The 26,575-nt window shown below is 44.8% G+C and overlaps 1 protein-coding gene and 1 pseudogene across 2 annotated transcripts in view; both read right to left on the bottom strand.

Annotated features, from left to right (window-relative positions):
- The window catches only part of LOC139265176 (fructose-1,6-bisphosphatase isozyme 2-like), a 144,007-nt gene extending 120,131 nt beyond the window's left edge, over nucleotides 1-23,876 (bottom strand). The window contains exons 1-3 of one of the 2 annotated variants that reach the window (XM_070882112.1): nucleotides 23,618-23,876; nucleotides 9,222-9,384; nucleotides 7,668-7,760 (exon numbers count right to left, since the gene is read on the bottom strand). In XM_070882112.1, the coding sequence (XP_070738213.1) occupies nucleotides 7,668-7,760; nucleotides 9,222-9,384; nucleotides 23,618-23,787 (426 nt within the window). In that variant the 5' untranslated portion in view covers nucleotides 23,788-23,876. The remainder of the gene's footprint in view (nucleotides 1-7,667; nucleotides 7,761-9,221; nucleotides 9,385-23,617) is intronic. The other variant, XM_070882103.1, reaches the window with a different exon arrangement.
- LOC139278783 (U2 spliceosomal RNA) lies at nucleotides 10,000-10,174 on the bottom strand (annotated as a pseudogene).
- Nucleotides 23,877-26,575: the final 2,699 nt, after the last annotated feature.

Raw genomic sequence — 26,575 nt, 5'->3', positions numbered from 1 at the left:
CTTCCTTTGTGAAGACAAAACCGAAGTATTTGTTCAATTGGTCTGCCTGATCCTTGTTCCCCAATATAAATTCGCCTGAATCCGACTGCAAGGGACCTAAGCTTGTCTTCACTAATCTTTTTCTCTTCACATATCTATAGAAGCTTTTGCAGTCAGTTTTTATGTTCCCTGCAAGCTTTCTCTCGTACTCTATTTTCCCCCTCTTAATTAAACCCTTAGTCCTCCTCTCCTGTTGAATTCTAAATTTCTCCCAGTCCTCAGGTTTGTTGCTTTTTCTAGCCAATTTATATGCCTCTTTCTTGGCTTTAACACTATCCTTAATTTCCCTTGTTAGCCACGATTGAGCCACCTTCCCCGTTTTATTTTTACTCCAGACAGGGATGTACAATTGCTGAAGTTCATCCATGTGATCTTTAAATGTTTGCCATTGCCTATCCACCGTCAATCCTTTAAGTATCCTTTGCAAGGCTATTCTAGCCAATTCACGCCTCATACCGTCGAAGTTACCTTTCCTTAAGTTCAGGACCCTAGTTTCCGAATTAACTGTGTCACTCTCCATCTTAATAAAGAATTCTACCATATTATGGTCACTCTTCCCCAAGGGGCCTCGCACAACAAGATTGCTAATTAGTCCCTTCTCATTACACATCGCCCAGTCTAGGATGGCCAGCTCTTTAGTTGGTTTCTCGACATATTGGTCTCGAAAACCATCCCTAATACACTCCAGGAAATCCTCCTCCACCACATTGCTACCAGTTTGGTTAGCCCAATCAATATGTAGATTAAAGTCGCCCATGATAACTGCTGTACCCTTATTGCCTGCATCCCTTATTTCTTGTTTGATGCTGTCCCCAACCTCACTGCTACTGTTTGGTGGTCTGTACACGACTCCCACTAGCGTTTTCTGCCCTTTGGTATTCCGCAGCTCCACCCATGCCGATTCCACATCATCCATGCTAATGACCCTCCTTACTATTGCATTAATTTCCTCTTTAACCAGCAGCACCGCTTCACCTCCTTTTCCTCTCTGTCTATCCTTCCTAAATGTTGAATACCCCTGGATGTTGAGTTCCCATCCTTGGTCACCTTGGAGCCATGTCTCTGTGAAGCCAATTACATCATATCCGTTAAATGCTATCTGCGCAGTTAATTTGTCCACCTTATTCCGAATTCGCTTCGCATTGAGGCACAGAGCCTTCAGGCTTGTCTTTTTAACACACATTGTCCCTTTAGAATTTTGGCTGTAATGTGGCCTAATATGTCCTCACTATACAATATGAATGCACACGAGGCTCATACTTGAGAGAAGGTCACTCTGTGACCAGTTACCTTTATGACCAAGACCTCAAGTGATGAAGGTGGGTGGATGTTCCCTTTTTATACCTGAAAGTCCAGGTTAGGGTGTCTCCCACAAGTTCACCCCCTTGTGGTCAATGTTCTCAAGGTGTACAACTTAGGTCAGTTTATACATGGATTACAATGACAGTTGAATACATGAGATCACCTCCCCCCAAAGTCTTATTGGGATCACAGGTTAAGTCTCTCTGGTGGTTTACGCTCCCTTGTAGAGCGCCTGAGTTGGGGCTCCGGTTGTTGGGCGCTGGCCTGAGTGTCCGCTGTTTGCGGTGTCTCAGGCCTGTCCGGACTGCCCACAGTGACTGGGCTCTTCTCCACTTGGTTCCGGTGTTCGGTCACCTGTGGTGGAGGAAACTCTACGTCGTGTTCTTCCCCTGCTTCTTCTATGGGGTTGCTGAACCTCCTTTTATTTTGATCCACGTGTTTGCGGCAGATTTGTCCATTGGTAAGTTTAACTACCAAAACCCTATTCCCACAGTGCCTGCAAGCCATTTGGGCCCTGCAGCGTAATTAAGGACAAAAACAGGGTCATTGACATCAATACATCGCGCCCTTGCATTCCTGTTATGGTAGTCACATTGTGACTGATGCCTGTTCTCAACAATTTCTTTCATAGTAGGGTGTATAAGGGATAACCTGGTATTGAGGGTCCTTTTCATTAGCAGTTCTGCGGGTGGAACTCCTGTGAGCAAGTGTGGTCGGGATCTATTGGCCAACAGGAGGCGTGATAAGCAGCTTTGTAGGGAATCCCCTTGGATTCTGAGCATCCCCTGTTTGATTATCTGCACTGCTCGTTCCGTCTGGCTGTTTGAGGCTGGCTTGAACGGTACCGTTCTGACATGGTTGATTCCATTGCCTGCCATGAAGTCCTGGAATTCAGTGCTTGTGAAGCACGGGCCATTGTCGCTGACCAAGACATCCGGTAGACCATGGGCGGCGAACATTGCCCGTAGACTTTCGACCGTGGCAGAGGATGCGCTTGAATTTAAAATGGCACACTCAATCCATTTGGAGTAGGCATCGACTACAACCAAAAACATTTTTCCCATGAAAGGACCAGCGTAGTCCACATGGATGCGTGACCTTGGCGGGCCAGGACCAGGGGCTAAGGGGGGCTTCCCTGGGTGCATTGCCCAGCTGAGCACACGTGTTGCACCTGCGAACACGAAGTTCCAGGTCTGCATCTATCCCTGGCCACCAAACGTGTGACCTGGCAATTGCCTTTATCATGGCAATGCCCGGGTGCTCATTGTGAAGTTCTCTGATAAACACCTCTCTGCCCATCTGGGGCATGACTACTCGGTTTCCCCACAGTAGGCAATCGGCCTGAATCGAGAGTTCATCCTTGCGCCTATGAAACGGTTTAAATTCCTCAGGGCATGCCCCGTACGTGGCTGCCCAGTCCCCATTCAGGACACATTTCTTAACGAAAGAAAGTAGCGGATCTTTATTTGTCCAGATTTTAATCTGACGGGCTGTCACAGGTGAGCCTTCACTTTCGAAAGCTTCAACAGCCATGACCATCTCAGCATCATGCTCAGTTGCCCCCTCAGTGGTGGCTAGTGGGAGCCTGCTGAGTGCATCAGTGCAGTTTTCAGTGCCCGGTCTGTGCCGAATTGTGTAGTCATAGGCGGCTAATGTAAGTGCCCACCTCTGTATGCGGGCCGATGCATTCGCATTTATGGCCTTGTTGTCAGCCAAAAGGGACGTTAGGGGTTTGGGATCTGTCTCCAGCTCAAATTTCCTGCCAAACAGGTATTGGTGCATTTTTTTTACTGCATATACACATGCTAGCGCTTCCTTTTCTACCATCCCGTAGCCCCTTTCTGCCTGGGACAGACTTCTGGAGGCATAAGCTACCGGCTGTAACTGACCATTGGCATTCACATGCTGCAACACATACTCGACCCCATAGGAGGATGCATCGCACGTTAAAACAAGTTTCTTACAAGGTCATATAACGTTAACAGTTTGTTGGAGCATAACAAATTGCGTGCTCTATCAAAAGCCCTTTCCTGGCTGTCCCCTCAGACCCAATCGCGACCTTTGCATAGGAGCACGTGTAGCGGCTCTAACAGCGTGCTCAATTTGGGAAGAAAGTTATCAAAATAGTTCAGGAGTCCCTGTTACAGGGTCTGGGTGCTCTCTGGATCGCTTCCGTTTTGGACGCAGTAGGCCTGATCCCGTCTGCTGCTACCCTCCTCCCCAGGAATTCTACCTCTGGAGCTAAGAAGACGTACTTCGTCTTTTTCAGTCACAGCCCTACCCGGTCCAGTCTGCGTAGCACCTCCTCCAGGTTGTGGAGATGTTCTTCAGTATCGCGACCCGTGATGAGGCTGTCGTCTTGAAAAACCACTGTCCTTGGAATTGACTTGAGGAGGCTTTCCATATTTCGCTGAAAGATCGCGGTGGCCAAACGAATCCCGAACGGACATCTGTTCTACTCAAACAACCCCTTGTGTGTTGTGATGGTGGTCAGCTTCTTCGACTCACTCGCCAGCTCCTGGGTCATGTAAGCTGAGGTCAGGTCCAATTTTGAAAAAAGTTTGTCACCGGATAGCGTCGCAAAGAGCTCCTCTGCTCTCAGTAGCGGGTACTGGTCTTGGAGTGACACCCGATTGATGGTGGCCTTGTAATTGTCACATATCCTGACTGACCCATCCGCCTTGAGCACCGGCACGATCGGGCTCGCCCAGTCACTGAATTCGACTGCCGAGATGATGCCTTCCCTCAGCAGGCGATCCAATTCGCATTCTATCTTTTCCCACATCACGTACAGCACCGCTCTGGCCTTGTGGTGTACTGGCCTGGCATCCGGGTTTATGTGAATCACTACCTTGGTCCCCATGAAACTGCCGATGCTGGATTGAAATAATGAGTCAAAATTGTCCAGGACCTGTGAGCATGACACTCGCTCCACAGAAGAAATTGCATTGACATCGCCCCATTTCCAGTTCATGACAGCAAGCCAACTCCTCCCCAGTAGTGCGGGACCGTCCCCCGGGACAATCCAGAGTGGCAACCTGTTCTCCGAATCTTTGTGGGTCACGACTACCGTGGCGCTGCCGAGCACCGGAATGATCTCCTTTGTATATGTCTGTAGCTATGCGCCAATCGGCAATAATTTTGGCCTCCTGGCCTTGGACACCCACAACCTTTCGAACTGTTTGATACTCATCAGGGACTGGCTGGACCCCATGTCTAGCTCCATTAATACTGGGATGCCATTGAGGAGCACTTTCATCATTATCGGTGGCGTCCTGGTGTATGAACTGTATATGTGCTCCACTTGAACTCACTGAACTTCAGCTTCCAGCGATTCATTTGGCCTTGTAGGGCTTACATCGGGCCCGTCCTCCTTGTACATCAACCTGGCTGCAGGCTTCCTGCACGTATGCGCCAAGTGACCGCTGACGTTGCAGTTTCTGCATGTATATTGCTGATACCTGCAAGCTCTGGCTGGGTGTTTGCCTCCACACCTCCAGCATGAGCTGGAAGCCCCGCTGTTTGAAACAAAAGGTCCATTACCAGTTGATCGTCTCTGACTGTCTCTGTAACTGTCCTTAAGCGCACCATTAACAGGTGTTGATGGCCGCATTGTCCATTGCGATGGTATGAATCATCATTCAGCTGGCCATTGTTTCTGTTGAATTCCCCCTGTGGGTTCAACTACATGCTGGGGCATATCCGATTGCCCTTGTTTGCCTAGAGAACTGTGTGCCGCGTTAACCATGTTGACTCCCTGGTTGTTTGCCGCATTTGAGCCAAGATTTTTGTCCTACATCATTCTGGTCTCTTCCTCCCCTGAGATAAATGTCTGGGCTATCAGAGCCGCCGCTTCCAAAGTCAAGCCTTTGGTCTCAATCAGTTTCCTGAAAACCCCAGAGTATCCGATGCCCTCAATAAAAAAGTCTCGCAGCATCTCTGCTGGGCATGTATCTGGGAACTTGCATAGGCTCACCAGTCGCCGGAGATCTGCCATGAAGTCTGGAACGCTTTGCCCTTCTCGCCGCCGGTGCGTGTAAAACCGGTGTCTCGCCATGTGCATGCTGCTCGCCGGTTTAAGGTGTTCCCTGATCAACTTACTGAGCTCTTCGAACGTCTTGTCCGCCGGCTTCTCTGGCGCTAGAAGGTCCTTCATCAGGGAGTACGTTCTGGATCTACAAACCGTCAGGAGATGAGCCCTGCGTTTGTCGGCCGAATCCTGTCCCAACCATTCCTTAGTGACAAAACTTTGCTGTAGTCTCTCAATGAAGTCGTCCCAATCATCACCAACACAGTACCTCTCTTCTGTGCTGCTAGTGGCCATGCTCGCCTGGTTTAAATCCCAGTTTCTCGTCGCCAATGATATGTCCTTACTGTACAGTATAAATGCATACGAGGCCCATACTTGAGAAAAGATCACTCTGTGGTCAGTCACCTTTATTACCAAGACCTCAAGTGATGTAGGTGGGTGGAGCTTTCCCTTTTATACTTGAAAGTCCAGGTTAGGAGTGTCTCCCACAAGTTCACCCCCTTGTGGTCAATGTTCTCAAGGTGTACAACTTAGGTCAGCTTATACATGGGTTACAATGATAGTTGAATACATGACACTGTGGAATTCTCTAACACAGAAAGTTGTTGAGGCCAGTTTGTTAGATATATTCAAAAGGGAGTTAGATGTGGCCCTGACGGCTAAAGGGATCAAGAGGTATGGAGAGAAAGCAGGAATGGGGTATTGAAGTTGCATGATCAGCCATGATCATATTGAATCTTGGAGCAGGCTCGAAGGGCCGAATGGCCTGCTCCTGCACCTACTTTCTATGTTTGTTACAACTGAGGGCAGTTAAAAGTCAACCACATTGGTGTGGGTCTGGAGTCACATATAGGCCAGACCAGATAAGAATGGCAGATTTCCTTCCCTAAAGGACATTAGTGAACCAGATGGGTTTTACGACAATCTGATAGTTCCATTACTGATGCTAGCTTTTTAAATTCCAGATGTATTAAATTAACTGAATTTAAATTCCCCAGCTGCCGTTATGGGATTTAAACTCACATTTCTGGATCATTAGACTAGGCCTCTGGATTACTAGTCCAGTAACATAACCATTCTGCGACTGTATCCCCTGCATGTTGTTGCATCTGTTGCCTGGCGTAGCTATGTTACCCACTTACACAGCATTAGGATTACTGCTTGCAAACAAAAGGTGCACATATATGTTAAACCACTGAACATTTTTTATCCTGCTATGATTTTGAGCATTCACAGATATTTCTCTTATGCACTGTAGCATGAACTACTGCCATAGGTGGGATTTAGACTCGCATCTTTGAATCATTTAGCTAGGCCACTGGATTATTACTATGCTACTGTTCCGGGTATCGGGTTGGGGGTCAGCTCCAATCCTCTTGTGTTGGCTCAGCCTCACATAGGAAGGTCACTGTGCTCATGGAATAGTACCCCATCTTTTAAGAAAGGATAGATAAGGAGAGAGAAATGGAGGGGGGAAATTCCTCTGGGGCGACACCATGAAGAGCACTGGGGCATTAACGTACTGGCGGGGGGGGGAATTGCGGTCGGAGGCTTCCTGCGAGCGATGCCTCCAACCGAAAATGTTTTAACGAAAATAGCTGGTGGTCCCAGAGGAACATAGGATTGCGTCGGAGGCCTAATTTCGCAGTCCAGAATATGGAAATATGTCTTCCAGGATCTATGCGTATCCTGGGATCATGTGGACCTGGACTACCAATCACAATGTAGTATTCTCATTCATAATAATGGGAGCTCCGAATTCCCATTACTATCAATGAGATCACTCCTAAAATCAAATAATGCACAAACATAAGTAAAAAAAAACACTTCACTTTTTTAAATTAATAGAAATTGCATTAAATAAATGTTTTAGAGAAAATGTTGTTTTGAAATTAACAAAAAAAGATTTAATAGTGTTAAAAATAAACTTACCTTCATAGAAAAGGTTTTTAATATAAAAATAAGTAATAATATTTTATTTTTCTATGTTTTAAAACTCTTACGCTGGTAAAAGTAGGTTATGCGGCTAGAGAAAGTAGAGAGATAGAGAAAGCCATACGGAATCAATTGTGACCACTCCTATGTGCCACTTGGCAGCCAGTTACAGAGTGGCATTGGTGGAAGCTGGGAGCATACTGTCACTAGAACACTAACCAAAGGGGTAAGAGAAGATATATGTCTTCTTTTTTTAATAAAGAAGAAAAACAATTATAATTAACTCACAACTTTGTTGTGTTCTAGCTGCATGTCACTGATGAATCTGATTTAATTTCCTATAACAAAGGGAAACATGTACCTTCTTGTAAATACCAAAAATGGTTCCGATAGATACCAAGCAATCGATGTTAGAAGAACCGTCCAATGGATCAAAGCAGACCAGATATTTACCCTGGAAAGAAATAATTATAAATTAAACTGACTGTAATATCTATGTATATATAATAGTGCTTTTAAAAACCTCTTCAAAATCCTTCTCTTCAACCATGCCTTTGGTTCCCCCCCTCCCCATTCCTTTCCATATTTCCTTTTTCCCTCCTGCTTGGCATTCATTGTTTTATTCTCCTAATGTTAATCGCTTTGTGAGGCATTTTTGCACATATAAAAATGTAAATTATTGCGGTATTGTAACGTTCTATGACATCTCAGACTTGTGATAGATAAAACTAATAATTAATTAACAATGATATACTAAATACTTTTGGGGAATTTTGCCATTTCTTAGCAATATCTTTAAAACTATGAAAATATAATATTATGCTGCTACAAGACCATTACTGTTCAGTTCACAATAATACAAGGAAATTCACTGGACTGTTGACGAACAGTCTCTCCAGAAAACTACTCATGAGGGAGCATGGCTATCCTGAACACATTAGAATTTTGGGATAAACTTCTCTGTTCATGTCGTTAAGCATTCATTACTGTAATTACATCTAAAGACCAACAAACATAAACATGTAGAATTTTGGAAACACTGTGGCCAAATACAGACCGCCCCCCCCACCCTCCCCAAAGCCCTGCATAAACAAGAGATCAAACCTGAGGCTCATGCCATACTGGGCAGTGCACATACCCACCGAGCCATTGTGGCCACTTTTCCATTCAATTTAAATCTTTATTTTAGAATCCACTTTGAGATATTTTTTGTGAAACTCTTTTCTTCACCAAAATGCCCACCTTCAACAGTGTCTCTGCATGTTTACTGTGACTTCAATCCTTTCTTATTTTGTTGTGGGTAGTTACAATGTGGATCTGTATTTTCAGAGAAGTACCTCAAAGATAGAGCTACACAGGAGAGAGCACTTAGAATTTATATTTTAATAAAAGATTATATCCCAAATAGTGACCTGCCATTTTGCTTTACAGTTGCTGATTTGTGTTTTTCCAGCACTTCATGCCCCTACACATTATAGGGTTAATTCTCCACCTTTGCATTATTAGCAAGGAGCCTCACCCGCTAGCATTCACCCCCTCAAAGCCTTCCTGATAAAGTGCAACATCCCCACTGGCCCTGGGAGTCCCTGGCCAAAGACCGCCCTAAGTGGAAGAAATGCATCTGGGAGGGCGCTGAGCTCCTTGAGTCTCGTCACCGAGAGCATGCAGAAATCAAGCACAAGCAGCGGAACGAGCGTGCAGCAATTCAGTCCCACCCACCCCTTCCCTCAACGACTATCTGTCCCACCTGTGACAGAGACTGTGGTTCTCGTATTGGACTGTACAGCCACCTAAGAACGCATGTTAAAAATAGAAGCAAGTCTTCCTCGATTCCGAGGGACTGCCTATGATGATGATAAATTCAAAATTCATGTTTATAAGGAATCATCACTGACCACCATCGTTATACACTCACCCTCCTATCAGGCTCAACAATTATAGCATCTTTATTCTCCTCCGACACTAGCACGCAAGTACTGTAGGATGATTTTAGCATATTAATGATGAGATCGTTAGACAGGACATCCAATTTCTTGACTTCATCTCCAGTCACATTCACAGTCCCTGCAATTCCACACCTGAAAAAAATAATACATGATGGATATTTGAGCATTTATCAAGCAACATCCACTTAAATATACAGTCTAACACTAGATGTTAACAGTTTGGTTAGAGGCTATTTTGTAGTCTGGCTACACAGACACAACCCTTTTAAATGGCAAAGATCTATGATTAAAAATCTCCTTCTCCAAAATGCTTGTTTACTGAGATAGCCCTTCATTCTCTCCTTTCTCCAGAGTTTTTATGTTGTTCACAGTGACTTGGAGAATATGCTGCTTTATGAAATGTAATATCAAAAATTGCATGATTACAAGACTTTTAATGGAATATGGATATAGAAAACTCTCTACAAGTTCACTAACCCCACTTGCTCAGTAATTGGCAAGAAGGTTGCAAGCTGGGAGCCTTCCACCAGGCTCCATGGTGACTCAATTCATTAATTGAAATAATGGCGCAGATTTGAATGTCCTCTGTAAAGTTAGTCTTCATCATTTAATGAGAATTTGGCTGATTGCTTTATTCATTTGTTTGTAAATTTTTTTTTTTTTTAATCCAATTTCGTTCCAGATCAATTTAACGCCAAAGATCACTTTGCGCCAATGTGTTTGATCTTAGGCCAAAAGGCCGAGAGGCGAAGTTGCACCGTTCCTGGAAATATTGCAATACCAGGTCGGTGCATGGAGTGGACGGGGCATGCCCCTGATCCAGCTCCCTGTCCAAAAATCAATTCAATATCATGTCCCCATAGGGGATATTAACTGATAAGAACAGATACTACACTTGATCTTAGCCAAAAGGCATTTGTTTGTAAATAACCTTTGTGAACAGTAACTAAAGATTTATAACAGAACTTTTACATTCACAGGTTAAATTTGTTGTACTAAATCAATATGGTTTTCGGTCATGGAGATTTCTTTGGTAAGTGGGAGATGGAGTAATGTGATATCTCTATGGTACTGAGAAAGTGGGAGTTAGTGAACTTGTAGAGTTTTCATTCTCTATATTACATTAAAAGTCGTAATCATGCAATTTGTGTGTTGTTGGATTGCATAACGCAGCATATCCTCCAAATCACTGTGAACAACACCACAGGAGAACTGCTAATAGTGTACAATCTATTTTATTCCTTTTTCTTTCTTGTCTTTGTTCTCTTATTTCTTTTATTTATGTGTCCCTATTTTCATTGCTTTATTTCTTTTCCGTCTTTATTCATCCTATATGTGGGTATCTAAGAACTGAAGAGTTTAGAACATCTGGAGACATAACATATATGAGGCTGGCTTAAAAATTAATATTCTGACATCCATTTGAAGGCTTGTTTCATTCTGCTGAATTGCCCTGAAATTAATATGTTATAGCTGGAATCTGTACACATACCAGTGCCTCTTCATTATCGCTTGGAGTGAGGCTCACTCATTTCTGTTTTAAAATGTGATCTGTTCTAAAGTATCACATTTTGGAAAATTTATACGATTTCACGTATTAAAAGTGTTGGCAGCTAGTTCTGTAAATATCACTTTGAACATTTTCTAATAATCAAAGTTTTGTCATTATATTGCTTTATGCTTTAAAACTGTTGGTTAGAGATCACCCAAGGACAGGGATTTTCTCCAGAACTCTCATATACTAAACTGAAAGTAACCTAGTGCTGCCCACTAAAACTCTTCAACTGGGTCTAGATTCACTTTAGTCCAAGATCTGTGACAGGGAAACTGATTTCCCCTCAATTGTATCCCCTTCTCTCCTGAAAGTAATGATTAATATTGACAAATGGCTGCATGGGCTCAAGCAACTATCTGATTACCTCACCCAAATGATCATTCTTCAAAAGTGAGTCTTGCACAGTGAGTGAGCTTTGATTAGCTACTTGACAATCGGACCTTACAGCCAAGTCCAGAGATCAATGGAGTTAACAACCGGGAGGAGGAATGGCGGTGAATGTTTCCCCTTCCTAGCCCAGATTGCTATGGCCAATTTACACCCTGGCTGAAATAACTAGCTCAACACAAACTATGGGTCAAACCTGGGACCTTTATGGTTTGTATGACTTGTATGACTTGTATGACTTAGTATCCTGGGGCTACATTTATCAGGAGGGAATCTTGAAGTGGAATATAAAGATGGAATCTGCATATGCTGAAGAACATTTTTATTTCAATGGAAAGAAAAATTGGGCTTGGTGCAAAACGGGCAGCTGATCTGGTACCGCCCTTTTTTTTGCCACTGCTAAAAGTGAAAATGTACTCTCTTGTCTCTCTGTACACAAATGCTGCCATTTTGTTTTGCAAAGGACCCAAAGTATCCGAATAGGGTATTTGGCAAATTAGATTTAACTGGTTTGGAAATTAAGTTGGTTAACTATTACAGAGCTAAAAAAAATAGGCTTTATTATTGAACAACCTCAATGCTGCAAAGAATAAGCTAACTTTCTTAGAGCAGTAGACCCTCAGATTTAGTACGATATTGAAGATATCCTTTAAGTATCCTCTGAATGACAAATATAATAGAAAAATGCATTGTTGTCAGCTATGTCAGCCTTACAGTAATTCACCCAAGTGACCATTCTTCATGTGTAAATATAGACAGTGAGTGTTAACCTGTTGTTGGGAAGCACCTGGTTATCCTACCATGGGAGGCATCATTGTCAAACTTGAGTCTGTCCTTACTCCACATCCACAAACGATGTTTCCTAACAGGGAGTCAGTTGATAGTCATCATGCTCAGAAACCCTAGCTGATTCCCAGGCCAGGTAACTGAAGCCAATTTTTGCAATCCTACTATGTACCGAGATCAACTAACTCAGTAGAAGGCAATGATTAAACCTGCAACCTTCCTAGTTTGTTTGGCACAGTGTCACATAAAGTCCATAAAGAAAACTTATTCCACTTTTTGCAGACTAGGTGATTTTGCCCTGTAATAAAACAGACTTCAAAAATCAGTGATTTCATTGTGTATGATGATGATGCTGCCATCTGCTGGATAGCTAAGCAACTTCTTGGAGTAGCACCTTTCCTGTTTCATATACAGTTTATGCTGTTTTTCATTTTGTTGTTTGTCACTTTTCAATCTCATTTCTGCTATCTATTTTATTTGGGTTTTGTCCTTTATCTTTATTATTTGTTTCTTAATGTTCTTATTACTGGCTGTCTCTGTGCATGCACCTTAGCATGCACATGACAGGGAGCTGAATCAGTGGAAATAGAACAAGTTGGGAAATGAGGGTGGGAAGGAAGGGGGCCTCACTGACAAAGAATGGGAAAAAGAAAGGAAACATCTCAGCAGTCGGATATTTTGATATGTAAAGTAATCTTTATTGAGCAGCAAGTACTAATTAGAGTTGTGTCTGGTTGCAATTTGCTTGGGATAATGGATCCAGTGCTTAAAGGGTCTAGAGGTTAAATAAAATTGGACTTTGTGATACCTGTTGCTTCAAATCACATCTGCATTTTGTACCATGTCCTAGGATAATTATATTTGGAGAGTTTTGTACTTGTTGTTCAAAAACAGATATGTTCACAAGGTCTAGGAATGAGTTCATTAATTTCCACCGTGGATCCCAATTCCTGACTTCAACCACCTGGCAAAAATCACTAGAAGTTTTGACAGTAAAAAAAAAAACCTTCCACAAACTTGATATACTTCAAACAAGGTTCAGAGGAGCTAAGTAAAGTCAAGCCATGATTTCAGCTGTGTTATTTTATCATTTCCAAAAACTTAATAAGTCTGACTAAACTTGGCAGAACTTTGGTAACAGTTCAGCTAAAGGTTTGTAAGACTGAATACTGTATAAATTACTAATCATAGAGCAAGGTATACATATTTCACTTTCTGCATTTAACATCTATCTGATACAAAACGACAAATTACACCGAGGGGACCTTAAAATGAAAATGTCACATTTGCTATATCACAGTACAATGGAAACTCACACTAAAAGCAAGGGTGAATTTGTCCTTTTTCTGCGAGTAGAACCAACTGTGAGATAGAGCTGCCAAAGTGAAAAGTGTTCAGTGCTTACAACAACTTACATTTCTATAGCATTCTTTGCAGAAAAATAAAACCTCAGAGGGCTGAATAAGGGAAAAGATAAACAATAGGCAGGAAAAAAGAATGTAAATGGGGAAAGGCCATGACACTGTCAAACAGAAGAATTTATAGGAAGCTAATGAAGACAGGGAGTGAGCGACAACGCTTAGTGACTTTGAGAGAATTCCAGAGGACATGGATATTGTGACTGCAGGATGAATCACTGATGATGGAGCAGATTGAATGGGGATGAGCAGTAATTTGGTTTCCATAGAGTGTATGGAGTGTAAGATGCAAGTGTGGAGATATTGCTGGATAGGGTCATTGAGGTACAGTAGAGCAAAGCCATGGGTGGCTTTGAAATAAGGGCAAAGATCTTGATTCAGCAAGGAAGTGTTGGAAATATGAAACTTTGCGGAGAAGACTTGAGCCATAAATGTTGGTGTTCAGAGAGATTTTGGTGTCCTTGTACAGGAAACACAGAATGTCAACATGCAGGTACAGCAAGCAATTAGAAAAGCAAATGGCAGGTTGGCCTTTATTGCAAGGGGGTTAGAGTACAAGAGCAAGGAAGTTTTACTACAATTGTACAGGGCCTTCGTGAGACTACACCTGGAGTACTGTGTTGGTCTCCTTAACTGAGGAAGGACATACTTACCTCAGAGGTGCAAGAAAGGTTCATTAGATGAGAGGTGATCTTATCAAGATGTATAAGATTATGAGGGGGCTTGACAAGGTGGATGCAGAGAGGATGTTTCCACTGATAGGGGAGACTAGAACTAGGGGCAACTAGAACTAGGAGGCATAATCTTAGAATAAGGGGCCGCCCATTTAAAACTGAGATGAGGAGGAATTTCTTCTCTCAGAGGGTTGTAAATCTGTGGAATTCACTGCTTCAGATAGCTGTGGAAGCTGGATCACTGAATAAAATTAAGCCAGAAATAGACAGTTTCTTAACTGATAAGGGAATAAGGGGTTATGGGGAGCGGGCAGGGAAGTGGACCTGTGTCCACGATCGGATTAGCCATGATCTTATTGAATGGTGGAGCAGGCTCGAGGGGTAGTATGGCCTACTCCTGCTCCTATTTCTTATGTTTTTATGTTCTTAGATTGATCCCTGGGAGGAGAGGTTTGTCTAATGAGGAGAGATTGAGTAGATTGGGCCCATACTCTCTGGTTTTTAGAAGAATGAGAGGTGATCTCATTGAAACATGCAAGATTCTGATTGAGATTGACAGGATAGATGCTGAGAGGTTGTTTCCCTAGATGGAGAGTCTAGAACAAGGGGGCATAGTCTCAGGATAAGGGGTCGGCCATTTAAGACTGAGATGAGGAAGAATTTCTTCACTCAGAGGATTGTGAATCTTTGAAACCCAAAGGGTTGTGGATACTAAGTTGTTGGTATATTCAAAGGTTAAATAGATAGACTTTTTGGTCTCTAGGGGAGTCAAGGGATATAAGGATCGGGCGGGAAAGTGGAGTTGAAATTGAAGATCAGCCACAATCTTATTGAATGGCGGAGCAGGCTCGAAGGGCCGCATGACCTACACCTGCTCCTATTTTTTATGTTCTTACGTTCTTATGTTCAGAATAAACTAGAATTTGTGAATGTGGAGATGATGGAGAGCATTGGCGAAGTTGGTCCTCAAGATGACGAAAGAGTTGATGAAAGCATAGATTAGGTTTTAGCAATGGGGAGGAAGAGATCGGGGTGTAGGCAGACTTTCAGTAGGGTGTGGAAGTGGAAACGAGATTGGACATCTTGGTGGGAGAAATTAGTGTGTGGTTAAATAGCAATGAGGCATTGCAAGATTTTAGAGAGGAGATTGGAAACAGAATGGTAGTCAGAGAGAGTGAAGGAGTTAAGGATAGAATTTTTGAGCAGGGGTTAATGGCAGAGGGTTTCAAGGGGTACAAATGCCAAACATAGAGACTGGTTGATGATGTTGGGAAGAAGTGAGGATGGGCATTCATGATTTGAGTTGGGAGGTGGTTGATGAGGAAGTAAACTTTGGTCTTCATAGAAACAAAGGGGAGAATTTTTCGGGGGGAGGGGTGGTGTGTCAGCGGGTTCAGTGGCGGGTCGGGTAGGAATTTTTTTTTGACAGTGGATTGGGACCTCGCTGTCAGCCCCACGCATCTTTCTCAAATGTCGGGTCTGTTAGCGCTGAGTAGACCTGACACACAGCGATGGGGGTGGGGGGTTGGATGGGGGGGGCAATTCAGGTCATTGTGACCCTGTTAACAGACCATTAAGAAGGATTTTGAGCTCACCTTTACATTTCACGAAGTTTCCCATAGGGTCTACACTGCTCGGGGATCACGTCAGGTAAGCAGATTGAGAGTTGTATGACCATGAAATCATCTCATTGCTTGACAGCTGTAAATGTTCTATAAAAGCTCCCATCTCACAGCTGTTCACTTTCCAAGCTCAGAAGCTGTTGCTTACTGCATTTGGAAGACAGATTTAGCTTAATGCAGGTTGCAACTGTTTGGAGTAAACACTCTATCCAGTTTCACCTCATTGGAACAACCTATCTTACCATTGACAGATCGCTTCTTTCATCGCAAGTTCACCTGCCATTGATTATATCAGCATCGGTGCCCTTGAAACTTTCTCACCTTGATCCTCCGAATCCCACCACGATCAGCTCTAACACCAGCAGCACCAGGCACACCGGCAGCACCAGCAACAACACCAACCTTCTCCGCAATCAACTGATGCGGCACAGGACACAGGGCATCAGCACCCAACCACATTGCTGCCCGGGGCACCAGGGATGGCCTTACCATGGTCAGATTTACTTCACTTGACATTGTACACCCTGGCTGCCACATGATACGCCATGCTGGTACCACCCCACATACCATAAAGCATCCCTACAATGCTCAAGCCATTCCTTTCATATTCATCACCATTGTGCAGGGTAGTGTTATGTCTCACCATTCACTGCAACTCACTGAGCCACTTCCAAAAGTGCACACAGCTCTGGCAAAGAACGCAAAGTGTTGAAAATAAAGATTTCAAAGTTTGACACCACATTAACAGAATCTTTATGTTATATATTTAACCCCTTGTAACCTGCATTACACCACCACCAGAAGGCCTACCTGTTGGAGTCCCAAGGGATCCCAGCATCCCTTGGGAGCACAGTATATAAGCAGGTCACCCACGAGGTACCTGCACTCTGGAGTCTTATTAATGAAGCTAAGGTCACACTTGCTCATTGTACACAGTACTCAGTTTCATCCTTTATTATAAACGTATCAATTGGCGACGAGGTAACGAACAACCACCGAACTAAGACACCTCGCAGGACATTGCGAATTTGAGGGATTCCGAGAACAAATGCTCAGAGACTTTTTTGTACTGGGCACTGGCCATGAGGTAATCCTTTGCAAACTGTTGACTGTTGAAACTCCGAATCTAAGTAAAGCCATAACGATAGCCCAGGCATTTATGTCCACCAGTAACAACACCAAGCAGATTTTGCAGAGTAAAGAAGTTTCGGCCAGTACTGTGCACAAAATAATGTTGTTTTCGAGCAGGAATATACATGGCAGAACATACACGCCGGCTGCTGCTGCCCGACCTCAGATGACCCAGAGTCCGCCATTAATCGTTAATGCGAGGCAGTTAACATCTTGTTGGCGCTGGAGAGGTGATCATCGGCCCCATCAATGCCGCTTCAAGCACTATGCGTGCAACGGTTGCAGAACAATGGGACACCTCCAGCGAATGTGCAGGCGAGCTGCAAACCCTGCAAACCCTGCAAACCACCATGTTGGAGAGGAAAATCGACCCACTGTGGATCAGGCTGAATTGGAGACTCGTACCGAGGAGGCAGAAATGTACGGGGTACACACATTCACCACGAAATGTCCACCAATAATGTTTGAAAGTTGAACTGAACGGAATTCCAGTATTTATGGAACTGGACACGGGTGCGAGTCAGTCCATAATGAGTAAAAAGGCCTTCGACAGTCTGTGGGGCAAAAAAGCACACAGGCCCAAGCTCAGCCCCATTCACACCAAACTAAGGACTTACACCAAGGAACTAATCCCTGTAATTGGCAGTGCAGAAGTCAAAGTCTCCTATGATGGAGCAGTACATGAACTCCCGCTGTGGATTGTGCCGGGGATGGCCCCACATTGTTTGGCAGAAGCTGGCTGGGAAAAATCCGCTGGAACTGGGATGACATCCGAGGACTTTCATCCGTCGACGACGTCTCATGTGCCCAGGTTCTGAGCAGGTTTTCATCGTTGTTCGAGCCAGGCATTGGAAGCTTCTTGGGGGCGAAAGTGCAGATCCATTTGGTTCCCGGTATGCGACCCATCCACCACAAGGCAAGGGCGGTACCATATTTGATGCATGAGAAAGTGGAAATTGAGCTGGACAGGCTGCAGCGAGAAGGCATCATCGTGCCGGTGGAATTCAACAAGTGGGCTAGTCCGATTGTCCCGGTACTTAAAGAGGACGGCACAGTCAGAATTTATGGGGACTATAAAGTAACGATTAACCATTTTTCACTGCAGGACCAGTACCCGCTACCCAAGGCAGATGACCTATTTGCGACCCTGGCTGGAGGGAAGACGTTCACCAAGCTGGACCTGACCTCGGCCTACATGACGCAGGAGCTGAAGGAGTCTTCGAAAGGCCTCACCTGCATCAACACGCACAAAGATCTGTTCATCTATAACAGATGCCCGTTCAGGATTTGGTCGGCCGCAGCAATCTTTCAACAGAACACGGAGAGCCTGCTAAAGTCGGTTCCTCGCACCGTGGTTTTCCAGGACGACATACTGGTTACAGGTCGGGACACCATTAAGCACTTGAAGAATCTGGAAGAGGTTCTTAGTCGATTGGATCACATGGGGCTCAGGTTGAAACGCCCGAAGTGTGTTTTCCTTGCGCAGGTGCTCGAGTTCTTGGGAAGAAGAATCACAGCATACAGCATCAGACCCACCGACGCCAAGATGGAGGCCATCAAGAACGCGCCGAGACCACAGAATGTGACGGAGCTGCGGTCGTTCCTGGGACTCCTTAACTATTTCGGTAATTTCCTACCTGGGTTAAGCACCCTGCTAGAACCCCTACATGCTCTACTGCGCAAGGGAGACGACTGGGTATGGGGGAATTCACAAGAGGCTGCCTTTAAGAAAGCCAGAAATCTGTTGTGTTCAAACAACTTGCTTGTCCTATATGACCCTTGTAAAAGATTAGTGCTAGATTGCGATGCGTCGTCATATGGGGTCGCGTGTGTGTTACAACAGGCTAATGAATTGAGGATTTTGCAACCGGTCGCTTATGCGTCCAGGAGTTTGTCCAAGGCCGAAAGGGCCTACAGCATGATTGAAAAAGAGGCTCTGGTGTGCGTTTACGGGGTAAAGAAAATGCATCAGTATTTATTTGGCCTCAAGTTTGAGCTTGAAACTGACCACAAGCCGTTCACATCGCTGTTCTCTGAGAGCAAAGGGATTAAGACCAATCCCTCTGCCCGATTCCAAAGATGGGCACTCACGCTGTCGGCATACAACTATGTAACCCGCCACAGACCGAGCACAGAGAACTGCGCAGATGCTCTCAGGAAATGGCACAGCCAGCGGACTTGCTCATGGTAATGGATGCATTCGAAAATGAAAAGTTCCCCATTACGGCGCCAGATCAGGACCTGGACCAGCCAGGATTCTTTACTGTCCTTGGTAAAAAAACTGTGTCCTCCATGGGAGCTGGTCCAGCATCCCAGCGGAGATGCAGGAGGTGATTAAGCAGTTCCACAGGTGCAAAGATGAAATGTCCCTGCAGGCGGACTGTCTGTTGTGGGGCAATCGCGTGGTCTTGCCCAAGAAAGGTAGAGTTACGTTCATTTGTGAACTACACAGCACCCACTCAGGCATTGTAATGATGAAAGCCATAGCCAGATCCCATGTATGGTAGTCCGGCATCAACTCAGATTTAGAGTCATGCGTGCGCCAGTGCAACACTTGCTCTCAGCTGAGCAATGCACCCAGAGAGGCACTGCGAAGTTTGTGGTCGTGGCCCTCCAAACCGTGGTCGAGGATCTACGTGGACTATGCGGGCCTATTTCTAGGCAAAATGTTTTTGGTTGTCGTGGACGCTTACTCAAAATGGATTGAATGTGCAATAATGTCTGTAAGCACTTACACAGCCACTATTGAAAGCCTACAAATCATGTTTGTCACGCACGGCCTGCCTGATGTCCTAGTCAGTGACAATGGGTCATGTTTCACCAGTGCTGAATTCAAGGAATTCATGACCCGCAATGGGATCAAGCACGTCACATCTTCCCTGTTCAAGCCAACATCCAATGGCCAGGCAGAACGGGCAGTTCAGACCATCAAGCAAAGCCTGAAACGCGTGTCGGAAGGCTCCCTGCAGACCCGACTATCCCGAGTGCTGCTCAGCTACCGCACCAGACCCCACTCATTCACCGGAGTTCCCCCAGCTGAGCTGCTCATGAAAAGGGCGCTCAAAACAAGGCTCTCTCTTGTCCACCCTGATCTCCATGATCACGTGGAGGGCAGGCGGCATCAACAAAGTGTGTACCATGACCGCGCAAATTTGTCACGTGATATTGAGATCAATGATCCTGTGTTTTATTCAATTATGGCCATGGTCCCAAATGGCTCGCTGGCATGGTCATAGCCAAAGAGGGGAGTAGGGTGTTTCAGGTCAAATTGGCCAATGGACTAACGTTCAGAAAACATTTGGACCAAATCAAATTGCAGTTCACCAACTGCTATGAACAACCCAAAGAAGACACCACCAACTTTGACCCTCCAACACACACACAAGTGGCAACTGACATCATAGTTGACCACAAAGCTGAACTCACCATCCCCAGCAGCCCGGCAAGGCCGGCTGCCCAGCAGCCCAGTGAAGAACCAACCAACTCACCCTCATCCGCATTTGTACCGAGACAATCGACAAGGGAGCGAAAAGCCCCAGATCGTCTCACCTTGTAAATAAGTGTACTGTTGACTTAACGGGGAGTGATGTTATGTATTTAACCCCTTGTAACCTGTATTACACTACCACCAGAGGGCCCACTTGTTGGAGTCCCAAGGTACCACCCACGAGGTACCTGCACTCTGGAGTCTTATTAAAGGAGCTAAGTTCACACTTGCTCATTGTACACAGTACTCAGTTTCATCCTTTATTATAAACATATCACTTTACATGAACATTGCATAAAACACCCAAGTGCTACCCTTGTGTGTTATTAGTTGGTATGATTGGACTAAGATGAGGGTGAGTGTGAGGGGTGGCTAGTGAGATGGGGAAGTGAATGTAGATAGAGAGGGATAGTGGAGGTACAAGGTAAGTTAGTGTGAGTAAGGATGTGCAGGAGTAGGATAGGGAAGGCAGATTGATGGGGATGTGATGTTTCATAATCTACTGAGATAATTGAAAAGTATGCGTCACTGCAGCCTGGTCCTCCTGCCAACATCTCTGCTTGTGTCCTCCTGCGAAATGTGCAACCAGGCAGCGTGGTCTCCTGGGGAGGGGAGAGAACAGTGGAAGGGGAGAGAACCTCCCTGCATGCTGTGACTCCCTCCATAAGCAAATGGAGGGACTCATGGGAGAGCCTGGGTGCAGTGCATGTCAGTGTTTGCAGCACTAAATGCTGTAGAACACTGACAGCAGAACGGTCAAACTAAACTTGCGCATGGTCCCTTTAAGGAAACCGGCTGATGACGCGTCATCAAAAGATGTCATCAGATCCGCTTCCTTCAATTGGCTGGCAAACGCGCTGTGTGGGCTTAAGAAGCCCAATCAGGGGAAAATCATTTTGGACATTGGACTGGATCCAGCAATGAAGCCGGGCCCCGCCACCAACCCGCCGAGGTAGGGGAACTCACGTCCAAAGAGTTTGTTGAAGGCTTGAGGGAAAAGCTGCAGAGCAGAGCAAAAGTAAAGTTGGGTGGAAGAGGTCAGATGAGGCAGATCCAGTCCAAAAGATGGCCTCAAATTTGGAAAGTAAAACGTGCAGGAGCTCCTTACATTTATTATTTAAGGAAAGAATGGAAGGTATGTGGGAGAACAGTCAGGACAGAACGTTTGCGATGGTGAAAAGAGATTAGCACATTTGTACAGCATATATGCAGCCAATAACACAATGTGATCATTGTTTGTAATTGCATAAACACATAGTACAACATTTAATACACATAAGTGAGATAATAATACAACCAGGGCTACTTTTAATTAATAACTTCTGTTCAGAAGTTGAAAGATCATCTAAATGTGGCTCTGCTGCACAACTAACACAAGTAACACACCCTCAAACCGCCTACTTGATAAAATGAAATAAAATGCATTGTCAATATGACCTAATTACTTACCAAAAGAATATTAGAAACTGTCTCTGTTTTTTTATTACAGTTCTAAATGTTTAAATATACAGCGTATTTATAAACATTCTGTCAAAGTGATAAAGTTTGCATATCAATTCTAATTGCAAGGTTCTTAAGAACCTAAAATTACACAATCTTTCCAACCTTCAGGTTTACAATTAATCCCTGTCTGAACAAAGACTAAAATTGCTGATGTGGCTCACTGTTACTTTGTAGTGTCGAGAAACAATTAAAAGACAAACATTAAAGTTCACTGTGCTGCAATATCAAGTTAATTGGCCTCAGCAAAACCTTAGGAAGGGAGGGGGCAAATCAGCCAAGGTGGCCACGTCTGATCTTATGTGTTGGGCGTCATCACGCCAACCCTTTTCTCGATCTTCCTCGCTGCAGTGCTCCATCTTACGCTCAACAAGCTCCCCGCTGAAATGGAATTAAACTATAGAACCAGTGGGAACCTATTCAAACTTCGTCGCCTCCAGGCTAGATCCAAGACCGTCCCATCCTCTGTCATTGAACTACAGTACGCCGACGACGCTTGCATCTGCACACATTCAGAGGCTGAGCTCCAAGCCATTGTCAACATCTTCACCGAGGTGTGCGAAAGCATGGGACTTACACTAAATATCCGTAAGACAAAGGTCCTCCGCCAACCTGACCCCGCCACACAGCACTGCCCCCCCAGTCATCAAAATCCACGGCGCAGCCTTGGACAATGTGGACCACTTTCCATACCTCAGGAGCCTACTATCAGCAAGGGCAGACATCGATGACGAGGTCCAACACTATCTCCAGTATGCCAGCGTAGCCTTTGGTCGCCTGAGGAAGAGAGTGTTCGAAGATCAGGCCCTCAAATCTGGCACCAAGCTTATGGTCTACAGGGCTGTAATGATACCCGCCCTCCTGTATGGCTCAGAGACGTGAACCATATACAGTAGACACCTCAAATCGCTGGAAAAATACTCCACAAGATCCTGCAAATCCCCTGGGAGGATAGACGCACCAACGTCAGTGTTCTTGACATCCCCGGCATCGAAGCACTGACCACACTCGATCTGCTCCGTTGGATGGGACACATTGTCCGCACCCCCAACACAGGACTCCCAAAGCAAGTGCTCTACTCGGAACTCCTACACGACAGGCGATCCCCAGGTGGGCAGAGGAAACATTTCAAGGACACCCTCAAAGCCTCCTTGATAAAATGCAACATCCCCACCGACACCTGGGAGTCCCTGGCCAAAGACCGCCCTAAGAGGAAGAAGAGCATCCGGGAGGGCGCTGAGCACCTCGAGTCTCGTCGCTGAGAGCATGCAGAAAACAAGCGCAGGCAGTGGAAGGAGCATGCGGCAAATCAGACTCTCCAGCCACCCTTTCCTTCAACCTGTCCCACCTGTGACAGAGACTGTAATTCCCATATTCAACTGTACAGTCACCTGAGAACTCACTTTGAGTGGAAGCAAGTCTTCCTCGATTTCGAGGGACTGCTTATGATATGATAATGATGTGTTGGGCTTTGTAAGGGTGGGTTGGACTTTATATATCCAATAAGCCCACATTCAAAGTTTCTATTTTATATAATAGGACCACAGCTTTCAGAAACATACATATTATCCATTAGAAATTCATAGTCAAGGAGTTTATTTAAAAATAACTTTAAAGAGATCTTCAAATAATCTCTAGTGTGGCGAATAATCGAGAAAATGCTAGAAAGCCGTTAAAATAATTATTTTCGATGTGTAAAGCAAAATCCACTCTCCAATCTTGCATAAAACAAATTGCATACAATTGCTTACTTTGCAACACACACTATTTGTGGAACACTAGCTAACCAAAGGCCATGGACTCACAAATGGGCAAGGCCCGCTTTTCTCACAGCACAGGAGATGGCCTTGATTGCAGTTAGCAGAGAATTCAGGAGCTGAGTGAATTCCCCCGTTCCTTTTGCTTTCCTTCCCTGTTCCATAACAAATCGGGTCATTGTTTCGACATCAGTATCGAAAGTTGACTGTTCCAACATTGTGGCTGAATTTCTCTCTTTCACGGTAGCAGAGTTAGTGAAGTTACAAGTGGATGTAGCCCGACCAGATGAGCTATTTAAAGTACAGGTTGGTGAGCCAAATAAATGGAACAGCTGCAAGGGCTATGCGACTAAGATTGAAATCTATGAGAGGTCAGAGCATGCATATCACTTAAGCAGACGTGACTCCCACAACATCCCTAGTGACTGATGAAAGAGCAAAGTTTTAGACATTTTGTCAAATTTGACTTTGATTCAGGATCTTTCATTGAAATTCATTAGCCACTGCCCAGTAGGTAGATTTTAAGCATGCAAGCTGTACATAACTCACATACTTATAATTCACCATGGCACAGTAGAGTTAATGTGAGCCTTACTATGGTATAGTACTTGTATTACATCAGATACTTCTAGTTATTAAGCACAAAGTGTCAATAGATATAATTGTTCCAGAGTTGGGACCATTAACAAACAACATAATGTGGTAATATTATGCTGTTTTGAAAGGTCATGGGTGCAATAGAAAACTCTAGCATATAAAAGGAAATCACTCTGACTGAAATTGCCAGAGTTCTTCTGTGACAGTCTGGAAAGCTTTTGATTGTAATTAAATCTGGGGATCGCATTTAGGTGAGTGATAAGCACCATGTGCGAAGAAACATTAGGAGTAACTAAGTGACATGCAATCTCATTTTTGTGGAAATAAAAATCTGAAATTATTTGATCTTGGATTTCCATTTCTAATACGGCAGTGGAGGAAATTTTCTCAGTGTCACTTAAACATGGCCCTTTATTTAAATGTGTTTCTCTACCCTGGGAATATACAATCATCAGAGCTGTCAACATTGAACAAATCCTAGGTGCAGATTTTCAGGCACCAGGCTTGAGCAAGTGCATTAGTGGTTAAAATACAATTGCTGTATCCATCACACACATGGGCTGCAGGGGATGTCCAACTGACATTAATGTCGTCATCCCACTCCTTTAATTATTTTATCTTTTATTTTCTTCTTTGTCTGTTCTTTATTTTTCTGTCCGCTCACAGCCTGGCAGTAGGATTTGTCAATGTTTGCTCGCATTATGGATGCTTCTAAAGAAAGGATATACTTGCATTGGAGGCAGTTCATTCCGGAGATGAGGGGGTTGACTTATGAAGATAGGTTGAGTAGGATATGCCTATACTCATTGGAGTTCAGAAGAATGAGAGGTGATCTTATCGAAACTGTTATGTATAGAAGAACTCCACGAGACTGAGTACTGTGAGCTAAACTTAGTGTGACCTTAGTCTTCTTTATTACATCTCCAGAGTGCCTAAACAACATGGCAGCCAACCTTTTATGCTGGCCCTGCACGTGTGTGCAGGTGACCATTAGGACTCCAACAGTCGCGCCCTCTGGTGGCAAGTATTACATAGTTCCATACATAACATCACTCTTCCCGCCCCCCCGCCCCCTCCCCAAAGTCTTCGGTACAAGTTATTTACAAGTTGAGGTGATCCGGAGCCCTTTGCTCTCTGGTTGATTGTCTAAGTTCAAACCCTGGTGTGTGTGAGTTGGCCGGACCATTGCTGCACTGCACCGCGGCTGGTCTGACCGGACTGACAGGAACGGTGGGTTCATCCTCGTGATTGACAGCGAGGTCGATTGCTGGTTAGGTGTGTGTTGGTGGACCGTCGATGGTGATGTCCTCTTCAAGTCATTCCTGGTTGTCAGTAAATCGCAATTTGGTCTGATCTAAATGCTTTCTGCACGTTTGGTCATTTAACAGTTTGATTATAAACAGCCTATTCCCTTCCTTGGCCAAAACAGTGCCAGCAACCCACTTGGGACCATGACCGTAATTTAGGACAAACACAGGGTCGTTAACATCAATGTCACGTGAAACAGCCGCGTGATCGTTGTACATGTTCTGTCGGTGTCACCGGGTTTCCACATGATCATTGGGTGGACTAGGGAGAGCCTGATTTTGAGGGTTCTCTTCATTAACAATTCTGCCGGGGGAACCCCAGTGAGCGAGTGGGGTTGCATCTGGTAACTGAGCAGAATGTGAGACAAGCGGGTCTGCAGGGAGCCGTCCGTCACGCGTTTCATGCTCTGCTTGATTGTTTGGACTGCCCCCTCCGCTTAACCATTAGACGCAGGCTTAAACAGAGCAGACCTGACATGCTTGATGCCATTGCGGGTCATCAACTCATTAAATTCCGAGCTGATGAAACACGGTCCATTGTCGCTGACAAGGATGCCAGGCAAGCCATGGGTGGCGATCATGGCCCGAAGGCTTTCAATGGTGGCTGTGGACATGCTGGATGACATCATTATGTATTCAATCCATTTGGAGTAAGTGTCTGTTATGTAATGATGTGTATATCGTCCTGGTACCTTAAATGTAATGTAAGCACAATGCCACACCACACCTGAGAGGCACGCTGGAGCTGAACAATAAAGGATGAAGGTCACAGCAGTTAGATTTACACCAGACCGTGTGGAGTCAGTGATTTGTGTGCTACATACACCACATTGGCAACGAGGAAGCGGACGAACTCCACGCAACCATGGCTACTCTGGGCTCGCTAAAGGATTTTACCGTGGGCAATGATTGGGAGGCCTTTACGGAAAGGCTCGAGTACTACTTCACAGCAAACGACCTGACGGAGGACACGAACGCAATGAGAGATAAGCGTAAGGCGATATTGCTCTTCAGTTGTGGAGACGAGGTTTACTGTCTCGTCAGGGATTTGCTGGCACCCAGGAGCGCCAGAGACAAGTCATACGAGGAGCTGACTGAACTC

The sequence above is a fragment of the Pristiophorus japonicus genome, chromosome 1 (genome assembly GCF_044704955.1).
Source record: "Pristiophorus japonicus isolate sPriJap1 chromosome 1, sPriJap1.hap1, whole genome shotgun sequence".
Lineage (NCBI taxonomy): Eukaryota > Metazoa > Chordata > Chondrichthyes > Pristiophoridae > Pristiophorus > Pristiophorus japonicus.
The sequence above is the reverse complement of the archived record's forward strand: the minus strand, read 5'-3'. Positions and strand labels throughout refer to the sequence as shown.